This window comes from Orycteropus afer, unplaced genomic scaffold (assembly GCF_000298275.1).
Source record: "Orycteropus afer afer isolate SDZICR_OR568_19922 unplaced genomic scaffold, OryAfe1.0 scaffold00364, whole genome shotgun sequence".
Lineage (NCBI taxonomy): Eukaryota > Metazoa > Chordata > Mammalia > Tubulidentata > Orycteropodidae > Orycteropus > Orycteropus afer.
Genome location: NW_006921951.1, coordinates 2663158 through 2674712, shown reverse-complemented (window position 1 = coordinate 2674712; position 11555 = coordinate 2663158). Strand labels below are relative to the sequence as shown.

Below are 11555 nucleotides of genomic sequence, written 5' to 3'. Positions count from 1 at the left end.
GCTCACTGCCACCTGGGGGCTCTCCCCCACCCTCCTGACCTGTTCCGGTTTTAATGGTAAGGATCATGATTCATACTTTTCCAAAACATTCATTGCAATAATATTGTATCAAGAAATGTTGCCTTTCTCATAGTACAAAAATCCTTTTTGTAAGAAATGTTCAGTTTAGCTAATTAACCTTTGGACCACTGGAGTAACCCACTTTTGTCTGCAGCCTACATTTGCTTATTCCTTGCAAGACCATTCAATCCTTCTATTTTGTATTGAGCTGCTACGATATGGTGTTCTTTGAGAGGGAGAATCCATCTTCATAACACCCTTTGAAATGAATGGTAAGGTCCTGGCAGGGCAAGGCTCCGCCTGCTGCAAGTTGGGGATGGTTGGGTAGGTTTTGGTGTGAGTCTTATACTGAGGGACCATTCCTACAACAGGTAAGGCATCAAGTCTGCATCCAAACAAAACCTGGGTGAAAGACAAGACATGAGCTTCTACACACCCACACCCTATAGAGTACAGTCTGGGTTCTAACCAAAGTGGTCAGCTCATCTCGGTTTGCCTCAGACCGTCCCGGCTATGTAAAGCCGGGACCTTCACAGCTCCCTCAGACTTGAGCACATAGACCAGAACTGTAATTTCCAGCACCTCAAACCACGACTACATTTCCCACTGAGCAGCGCGCCCACGCCTTTTCCCCTCTTGCATGAAGACTACAAATCCCAGCAAGCTGCGCAGCCCCTTCCAGGCCAGCCGTTGGCCGACCGTCTGTCTCTCGCCTGCGTCCTATTGGACTGGACTCCTGGGAGTCCGTATGCGTTGATGTCAGCGCGATACACCTCTCCGCATCCACTTGGGTTGCCAGAGTCCGGGGCAGGAAGAGTTGTTGAGCGGTATATTTTTGTGGTGATTTGGTTTCCCTTGGAGCTGCAGTGGTTTAAAAGTGCGAGGAACCTCGAAAGGGCTGCTGCTCCTAACCCTCTTTCTTCCGAGGTTGAGATTTCGGGTCCAAGATGAACAAAGTCTGTGCTATTTTTGGAGGCTCCCGGGGCATTGGCAGGTCGGTGGCCCAGTTACTGGCCCAAAAAGGCTACCGACTGGCGATTATCGCCAGGAATCTGGAAGTGGCCAAAGCTGCCGCCGGGGATCTCGGCGGTAGGTATCGAATTGGAGTTGTCCATTTCTGTGGCTGTGGTCCAGGCACCTCAAGTCTTTTCATCTGTAAAACGAGCGCGTCTGGTCTTTGTGGCCCTGAGGTTTACCTATTCAGCTTCGCAGAGGCATTCAGGATTAGTCTATCCAAAGTGTACATTGCTGCTTGCGCAGAAACCCCCGTAATACTATGCTGTTCCTGGCAGAATGTCTCCTGTCACATTGCCTGTGGCCGAGGACTGAACATTTGGGGTTTCCTTTGCTTCGCAGTTTTTTCTCTTGATTAATATGCACTCACGCCCCTGTGGCCGGGGCTAGCTATGAGGAGCTGCTTTGTTTGGACATCTGGTAGGAGCGAGTTACACAACAGTTAACTTTATGTAGGGAAAAGGGTGCACCCGTGGCGGGAAATTCCAGGCGGCCAGGAGAGAGGCTGGGCGGAGAGAAGTCAGGCAGGGAAGGTAGGCGTGCCGGATACAAAACAGTTCGCTTCCATTTTGCTGAGGGCTTTTTTCTGCCTCTGCGGAAGCACAGAGCAGTTTTTCAAAGAAAAGTCCTTTTCAGGACCAGCCAGTTTGGAGATATAAGTTATTAAATTGTTTTTATGAATTTTTCGAATAAACAACAACAACAAAACCCACCCAAACTCACTGTTGAAATTTGTTCTGCCAAATTCTTTTTTTAAATTACATTTAAACCCACTTTATTTCTGCTTATTAATGGATTAGTAAGTGTTTTCCATTGTTTGTGAATATAAGTCTCTATTGATGGTAGGGAGAATTAGGGTATTTGAAAGGTACTAAGAAGCTGCTATTTATTTAGTTACTGAAATGGACACATGCACCTAATTTGTTAGACCAGCAAGGCATGGGGTGGGTGGGCCGAGGGGATAGAGGCCTTAGTATACATCTCATTGCTGTTACCTTTAAAACAACCTTAATGCCTTACTGATTGGTTTGGTATCAGTAATTCAGCCTGATTGTTTAGCTGGAAGAATATTGGGCTCTCTAAAAGAAAAAAAAAGTTATAGACAATTTCAGTGAGTGCTTTTTGCTGTATTTGTTGCCATTGTGTTATTCTGAGGAAGGGGAAGAGGACTATTAAATTGGGTAGGATAGTGTTAGTGTCAAAGCTATAAATACGAAATGACTCTAACAAAACATTATGAGCTTGACAAAAGCCCTCTCCATTCCCACTTTTAGTTGAAAAGTTTTAAGATGGCATAGTGCCTAACGCATCTCACTGCTAACCAGAAAGCTGGTGGTTCAAGCCCACTAGCCACTCCCCAGGAGGAAGGTTGGGCAATCTATTCCTAGTTGTATCACCAGGGAAAGCCAAAGAGGGGTCGCTATGAGTTGGACTGACTGGACGGCAGTGAGTTTATTTATTTTTCTGTAATATTGCTTTATTTGTTCCTGTTCCTTTCCTGGTCATCCCAATTTGCTTAAAGTGCATAGGCCTAGTATGTAGTAGATGTTTAAGAAATATATAGTCAATAAATTATTAATTCCAATAATAAGTTATAAATAATTCTACTCTAAATTTGTTTATGTAGGTGATCATTTGGCATTTAGGTGTGATGTTGCCAAAGAACACGATGTTCAAAATACATTTGAAGAAATGGAGAAGAATTTAGGTCGAGTTAATTTCTTGGTAAATGCAGCTGGTATTAACAGGTTGGTGACAAGTTAAAGTAAATTTCTAATGTATCTTTGATTAGTATGAACTAATATACTAAAACACTTCTCACTAGAAGAAAACTTTTATGTATTTTTAAACTTGGTCTGTCAATCCAGACACTCTTATATTGAGGTATAATACAATTAATGTGTAGTCTGATTAATTTTAACACTGTAATCACCACTATTGAGCTACAAACTTTCCAGAACCCTAGAAGTTTCTCTCAGTTTCTACCCAGTTAATACTTCCTCATACCAGTGCTCTCCAATAGATTCCAACTCATAGCAATCCCATGTGTTGCAGAGTAAAACAAGTGCACTCCATAGGGTTTTCAGGCTGTGACCTTGAACGTAAATCATCAGGTCTTTATTCCTCATGTTATTGTCGTTACGTGCTGTTGAATCACTTCTAACTCATAGTGGTCCTGCGTACAACAGTACAAAACACTGCCCAGTCCTGCACCTTCTGTACAATCGCTGCTATGTTTAAGCTCATTATGCAGCTACTTTGTCAATCCATCTCATTGAGAGTCTTACTCATTTTCACTGTTTTGCAAAGTATGATGTTCTTCCCTGGGGACAGGTCCCTCCTGATAACATGTCAAGTATATGAGATGAAGTCTCGCCATCCTCACTTCTAAGGAGCATTCTTCCAAGATAGATTTGTTCCTTCTGGCAGTTCATGGTATATTCAGTATTCTTTATCAACACTATACTTCAAAGACAAAAATTCTTCTTTGGCTTTTCTTATTCATTATTAAGCTTTCATATGCATGTGAGGCAATTGAAAATACCATGGCTTGGGTCACATACACCTTAGTCCTCAAAGAGATCTCTTTAGAGGACACTTTAGAGAGGTCTTTTCCAGCAGATTTGTCCAAAGCAATACATCACTTGATTTATTGACTCCTTCTATGGGAGAAGCACTGGTAGCATAGTGCCTAAGGCACTTGACTGCAAACTAGGAGGTTGGTGGTTCAAACCCACCAGCCACTCCTTGGAAGGAAGGTTGGGCAGTCTACTTCTGTAGTGATACGGCCTTGGAAACTCAAGGAGGGGTTGCTATGAGTCGAGGCTGACTCGACGGCGCATAACAACAACAATAGCAGCAGCTTCCATGGGAGTTGATTGTGGATCCCAGTAAAATGAAATCCTTGATAATGCCAATCTTTTTTTCCTATTATTATTATGTGGTTTATTGATCCAGTTGTGAGGATTTTTTTTTTCTTTATGTTGAGGTGCAGTCCGTACTGAAGGCTGTAGTCTTTGATCTTCATCAAAGTGCTTCAAGTTCTTTACTTTCAGCAAGCAAGGTTGTGTCATCTGCATATCACAGGTTGTCTTCCTCCAGTTCTGATGCTGTGCTCTTCTACATATAGCCCAGCTTCTCAGATAATTTGGTTAGCATACAGATTGAATAAATATGGTGAAAAGATACAACAACCCTGATGAACACATTTCCTGATTTTAAACCATGAAGTATCTTCTCGTTCTGTTTGAATGACTGCTTTTTGGTTATGTATAGGTTCTGCATGAGGACAATTAAATATTCTGGAATTCCCATTCTTCGCAATGCTATCATAATTTGTTATAATCCACATTGTCAGATGCCTTTGCAGAGTCAATATAACACAAGTAAACATCTGTTTTGGTTACCTAGTGCCACTCTGACAGGAATATACCACAAATGGGTGGTTTTAACAAATAGGAATTTATTCTCTTACAGATGTGGAGGCTAGAAATCTGAGTTCAAAGTGCCAGGCTCTAGGGGCTGGGTGAAAGCCCCTAAACCTTGGGCTTCAGCTCTGCCTCTTGCTCTTGGCCCACTGAGGCTGGAGGCTTTCTTCACTCAGGCAGCTGCTGGCTGCTGAGGCTGATAAACCCAAGGTCAACAAGTAAAAAGGCACAGTCCCTGTATTACCAAACTACATGGCAAGCCATTGATTCAATTACATTAAAGAGTCCCAGAACTGGCAGACAGTGCGGTGGGCTGCTGAATAATGACTCAGCCACATGCAGGATTCAAGCATTCCAAAAGCTGGAGACTTTTTTCAATGCTTTTTATATACTAGAAGCAGACCACATCCCTAAGGCAGCTATTAAGCTGCTCCAGTAGATTCTACCATGGAGATGATTACCAGTTTCATCAAGGGGAATGTTCTGGTTACCTAGTGCTGCTCTGACAAGAATATACCACAGATGGGATGCTTGAACAAACAGGAGTTTATTCTCTTACAGTTTGGAGGCTTTAAGTCTGAGTTCAAAGTGCCAGGCTGTAGGTGCTGGGTGAAAGCCCCTCAACCTTGGGCTTTAGCTCTGCCTCCTGCTCCCAGCCCACTGAAGCTAGAGGCTTTTCTTCACTCAGCTTGTTGAGACTGACAAGCCCAATGTTGACAAGTAAAAAGGCACAGTCCCAATGTTAACAAACCACATGACAGGCCATTAATTCAAGTCCATTGAAAGTCTCAAGGTTGGCAGAGCATGGCAGGCTGCTGAACAATGACTTGGCTACATGTAGGGTTCAAGTGTGGCATAAGCTAGAGACTATTCCCCAAGGCTTCTCCTTATGTACAGGAAGCAGACCACATCCCTAAGGCAGCTACTCAGCTGCTCACAGTAGATCCCACCATGGAGTTGATTATCAGTCTCATCATAGAAAATACTATATTCACCTGCCCAGCCACTGAAAGCTACACCTAGCCATGTTGACACAGCCTTAACTTCCACAAGATCTTTCTAGTCTTCTCTCCTTTTAGCCAAATCTATATGACACCAGCTACTATATTCTTCCCTTCATGTCCTTTTCTGAATCAACCTTGAATTTCTGGCAGTCCCTGTCAATGTATGGCTGCAACTATTTTAAAATTATTTCTAGCAAAATTTTACTTGTGGGTGACGTTAATGATACTGTTCAATAATTTCCACATTCTCTTGGATCACCTTTCTTTGGAATTGGTACAGATACTGATCTCTTCTAGTCAGTTGGCCAGGTTGCCGCCTTCTAAATTTCTTGGCATAGACAAGTGAGCACTTCCAGCCTTGAATCCACTTGTTGAAACATCTCAATGAGTATTCTTGATCATATGCTACCTCCTGAAATGGTTGAACATTCACCAATTCTTTTTGGTTTAGTGACTATGTGTATTTGTTCTATCTTTTTTGGTGCTTCCTGTGTAGTTCAGTATTTTGCTCATAAAACCAAAAAACCAAATTCACTGCCATCAAGTCGATTTTGACTCATAGCAACCCCTGTTGGGTCTCTGAGGCTATAAATCTTTATGGAAGTAGATCGCCCCACCTTCTGCCCCATGCTCTTTCCGTGGAGCAGCTGGTGTGTTTGAACTGCCAACCTGGTTAGCAGCCACATGCCTTATCCACTGTTCCACTAGAGGTTCTTATAAACGCCTTCAACTCGAGGCATGAGTTTTTTCTTCAATTCTTTCAGTTTGAGAAATATCAAGTGTATAGCATAGTGCCTAAGGCACTTGACTGCTAACCAGAAGGCTGGTGGTTCAAACCCACCAGCCACTCCTTGGAAGGAAGTTTGGACAATCTACTTCTGTAGTGATACTGCCTTGGAAACTCAAGGAGGGGTCGCTATGAGTCGGATCCCACTCGATGGCAAATAACAACAACAACAACAATTCTTCCCTTTTGGCTTTCTATTTCCAGGTCTTTGCACATTTTGTTAAAATACTTTACTTTGCCTTGGGCCATCCTTTGAAATCTTTAGCTCTTTTACTTTATCATTTCTTCCATTCACTTTATCTACTCTATTCAAGAGCAAGTCTCAGAGTCTCTTCTGACATCCACTTTGGTGTTTTCTTTCTTTCCTGTCTTTTTAATGAACTGTGCTTTTTTCATGTATGCTGTCCTTGAAATCATCCCACAGTTTGTCTGGTCTTCAGTCAGTAGCGTTCATTGTGTCAGATCTGTTCTTGAGATGGTCTCTAAATTCAGCTGAGATATACTCAAGGTTGTATTTTGGCTCCTATGGATTTGTTTTAGTTTTCTTAAGTTTCAACTTTGCTAAAGGGGCAGGGAGGCACCATCTTCTGACCTCCTCTAACCACACAAGAGGAAGACAGAATCACCATCAATAGCCCAAGGCCTATTCCTATGAGGCCAGACATGCTGCCTCCCTCTAGCCCTTTTATCAACCGTTCCTCCCTCAGTACCCACCACCTCTCTGCTGGGTTCGGTAATTCATTACAGTGACCACACAGAGCTCACAGATTATGGGGTTTAATAGGGAAGCACCAGGCTACAATTCAAGTTCAGGAACAATGTTCAGTCTCTCTCGGCCTGCCGTCTCTCAGCCAATGGTCTCTCTCAGTCTCTCTCCCAGCAGTGCGTGTCTCTCTGTCTCTCTCTTAAAAATGTATGTCTCTTGGTGTCTCTTTCTCAGCAGCACATGTCTCTCAGGAGCACATCTCTCAGGACTGCATTTTTCTTAGGAGCACGTCCTTATCAGCCAGCAGTTAGAGAGAGACTTCTGCCTCTAGGAGGCCTCCTTTTGAGCCTGGCAGAGTGGCCAAACTAGCCAATCATAACATCAGAATTCTAAGCACCTGAGAGAGAGAGAGAACTTCCCAGAACATTGCTCTGTGCCACTCCCAAAAGAAATACCCCAGATGGATAATATTTATAATCAGGAGCTCCTTAGTTGCTCACAGCAAATTCCACCACAGAGTTTACAAAGACTTATGGTAGAAAAGTCATACCAGGTAATTTACTACGCTGCAAACTTGAACTTGAATATGAGCAATCTGTTCTATAGTCAGCCCCTGGCCTTGTTCCGACTGATGATAATGAGCTTCTCCATCATCTCTTTCCACGTATATAGTCAATTTGATCGCTGTGTATTTCATCAGTGAGGTATAGTTAGTTACCATTTATGTTGTTGGAGAAAGGAATTGGTAGTGAATTAATTGTTGGTCTTGCATTATTCTGTCATACAATTGTGTCATTTCTATCACCAAGGCCATATTTTCCACATACAGATTCTTCGTTTCCAACTTCTGCATTGCAATTACCAGTAATTATTGATATGTTTTGATTGCATATTTGATCAATTTCAGACTGCAGAAAATGTTTAAAATCATTAATTTTTTCATCTTTGGCATTAGTGGTTGATACATACATTTGAATAATAGTTGTATTAATTAGTCTACCTTGTAGGTGTATGGATATGATTCTATCACTGACAGCATTATACTTCAAGATAGATCTGGAAATATATCCTGAAGGGTAGCCACTATGCTCATTTCTGTCACCATAACTTAAGTTTCACTGGTTCATGAACTTCACAAAAATGAAATCATAGAGTGGATATACCTTTTAAAGATGAACATAGGACAGAAAAGTTAGAATAACATAACTGACTTTTCTTGTTAAATAAAATTTAGTGTAGCAGTTACTCAGATCAAGATCATTCAAGCTATTTTGGCTGCATGGTATACTTATAGCAGTTGGAAATATTTGCTGCTCTATAAAAGGGATTAAGAAGCTGCTTTCCAAACGTGCCCTTTCTGGCTCCTCACTTGTTTTTTTAGCGCCTCTCAAGACAAGTTCTAAATGGGACTTTAATTCTAGGTATTCAGTCTTATACAAGAACTTTTGGTAGAATGTTGTATGATTTAGCCTTAAAAATTTTTTTTTATCAGTTTTTAATTCACATTTTTTTTTTCCTCCTTTTTTTTCAGGGATAGCCTTCTGGTAAGAACTAAAACTGAAGATATGATATCTCAGCTTCATACTAACCTCCTGGGTTCCATGCTGACGTGTAAAGCTGCTCTAAGGACTATGATTCAGCAACAGGGAGGGTCTATTGTTAATGTAGGTGAGTCTTTACCTTTGAGAATTTATAATTATCTAATGTTGTTGTTGTTAGTTGCTGTGGTAGTTCAGTTTGTATGTCAACTTGGCTGGGCCTGTTTGAGTGGCTGGGCAGCTAGTGTAGTTATTCCCATGATGAGACTGGAAATCAACTCCATGGTGGGATCTACCACAAGCGGCTGAGTAGCTGCCTTTGGGTTGTAGTCTGCTTCCTGTATATAAGGGACAAGCCTTAGGGACAGTCTCTAGCTTATGGCATGCTTGGACCCTGCATGTAGCCGTGTCATTGTTCAGCAGCCTGCCATGCTCTGCTGACCCTGGGACTTATAATGGACTTAAATTAATGGCCTGCCGTGTGGTTTGGTAACATCGGTACTGTGCCATTTTATTTGTCAACCTTGGACTTCTCAGCCTCAGCAACCAGCAGCTGTCTGAGTGAAGAAAAGCCTTCAGTGGGCCGGGAGCTGGAGGCAGAGCTGAAGCCCAAGGCTGAGGGGCTTTCATCCAGCCCCTAGAGCTTGGCACTTTGAAGTTGGACTTAAAGCCTTCAAATTGTGAAAATAAACTCCTGTTTGTTAAGGCCATCTCATTTGTGGTATATTCTTGTCTGAGTGGCACTAGATAACCAGAACAATTGCTTTTGAGTCAGTTTTGACTCATGATGACCCGGTTTGTGTCAGAGTAGAATTGTGCCCCATAGGATTGCCAAGGCTCTGATGTTTCTGAAGCAGATCTCTAGGTCATTCTTCCAAGGTGCTTGTGGGTGGGTTTGAACTGCCAAACTTTTGGCCAGTAGTCTAGTGCTTAACTATTTGTATTACCAGGTGACTCCTAAATATATCATAGTACCAAAAAAAATATGTAATCTAACTTAGAATTAACTTAAATATAAAGCTGCTATGAATTTTCTCTTTGTATTATCTATGGAAAAAAAAAAAAAAAACTTAATGAACTGATTAAGGAGTAAAGCAGTAATCACAAATGCACATGCCCATGGAAGTTGAACAGGGTATTAGAAAAATGACAGCACAAGTCATGTGATAAGTGATAAAAGACATTTGGCCTTGTCCAGAGGTAATATAGAATGACAGAGCAACCATTGCTCAGATCCAGTAGATTGTTCCTATGCAGGAATGTGGGCCTAGTTTTGCAACCTGTTTTGATCTTCCAAGGGAAATTGGACATCCTGATTTTTATGTGAAACCTAATTTTTAAAATATGGACACAAACCAAACCAAACCAAACTCACTGCTGTTGAGTTGGATCCAACTCATAGCGACCCACCCCTCCTGGGGTTTCTGAGGCAGTTTCACTACAGAAATAGATTGCCCAGCCTTCCATCTGAGGAGTGGCTGGTGGGTTTAAACCACCAGCCTTCTGGTTGGCAGTCAAATGACTTAGGCACTATACCACCAGAGGTCCTAAAATATGGACACAGAATTAAAAATTTTTTTATACTGGAGGCTAAAAATTATCTCTATAACAATTGTGTAGGTCACTGATAAATTTAGTGAAGTGGTTTAAGAAGAAGTTTCAAATACCTAAGAAAATACATATTATACAATAGTTGTCAATTCAGTATTTTTCAGATGTACAGATTAGTGTTATAAATTACATTAGTAGGTTGTACAACCTATTACCCTTAATCTGAATGAAATTTCCCATCATCACAAACAAAAACTCACTGTTTCATAAAATCACTGGCTCACCTATCCCTCCTCTCTGCTGTTTCCTTCCTTGTTAACCAAAACCCATTGCCTAGTGATTTCTGATTTATAGTGAACCTATAGGACAGATTAGAACTGCTCTATAAGGTTTCCAAGGCTATAATTTTTACAGAAGCAGACCACCACATCTTTCTCCCATGAGCGGCTGGAAGGTTCTAACTGTTGACCTTTTGGTTCGCAGCTGAGCACTTAATGAGTGCACCACCAGATCTCTTGCTTGCCCTTGGTAACCTTTTGATTTCTATATATTGCCCTATTCTTATTTTATCTATGTAAGGTCATGACCCTTACATATTTCATCAGGATAATGTCTTTAAGGTTCAAGTTGATGACAACTCAAAAGGTTAGATGAGAAGCTTAGAGAATAATGAACTTATGTTATAGAAGTAGAATAACTTGGAAAAGGATAGTGAGACTGGTTATACAAGTTGAAGAATGTAAACAGTGTCATTGAATTGTACATATAGAGAATTTGTTGAAATGCTATGTCCATTGCTGTGTATACTTTCAGCCCTCCAAAAAATTAAGTAAAAAATACTTAAGAAAATATATTTTTTAGTATTTTTTAGAATGGATGTTGGTAACCTCTGATCTTCAGGTCATTTTACCCATGGACAGGTAAATTATGTAGTGTGTGCTTGCAGATTTTGAAACATAAAATAACTTGAAATTTTGTTTCAATTTTATAATCTGAAAACAGTGGTATACCATCTGCCTTTCAATTTCAAGTGGTAATACCTTAAAAAGCCATGAAAGGGGGATGGTGCTCCATTAAGGTAAATGATCATATGATCATATTACTTTTAATATTAGAAATGGCTTTCCAAGCCAGAGTTTAGGTTTTTTCTCTTTTGAAAATAAGAAAAGAATACTGTTCTAATAAACTAAGGAGTAATTATATATATATATGTATATATATATATAGTCAGCCCCAGGGTTACAGGTGAGGACAGACAACTCTGGGATGCCCAAAGTAGCAGGTAGGAAGAGCAGGAGAAAGGGGATTAAAAGCCAGGAAGCCAGAGAGAAGAGCAATCAGCCGAAGGGATTAGGTGAGGAGAGGAAACTCAGGCCCACCCAGAGTAGCAGGCCGGAAGAGCAGGAGAAAGGGGATAAAAGCCAGGAACCGGACAGAGGAGCAGTCAGCCCCAGGGACAACTCAGGG

General features: G+C 41.3%; 1 protein-coding gene across 1 annotated transcript in view; it reads left to right on the top strand.

Moving 5' to 3' along the window:
- Positions 1–1007: 1007 nt before the first annotated feature.
- Positions 1008–11555, top strand: part of CBR4 (carbonyl reductase 4) — a 31108-nt gene continuing 20560 nt past the window's right edge. Inside the window, exons 1-3 of the mRNA XM_007952896.2 lie at positions 1008–1149; positions 2702–2822; positions 8531–8667. Coding sequence (XP_007951087.1) covers positions 1008–1149; positions 2702–2822; positions 8531–8667 — 400 coding nt within the window. The remainder of the gene's footprint in view (positions 1150–2701; positions 2823–8530; positions 8668–11555) is intronic.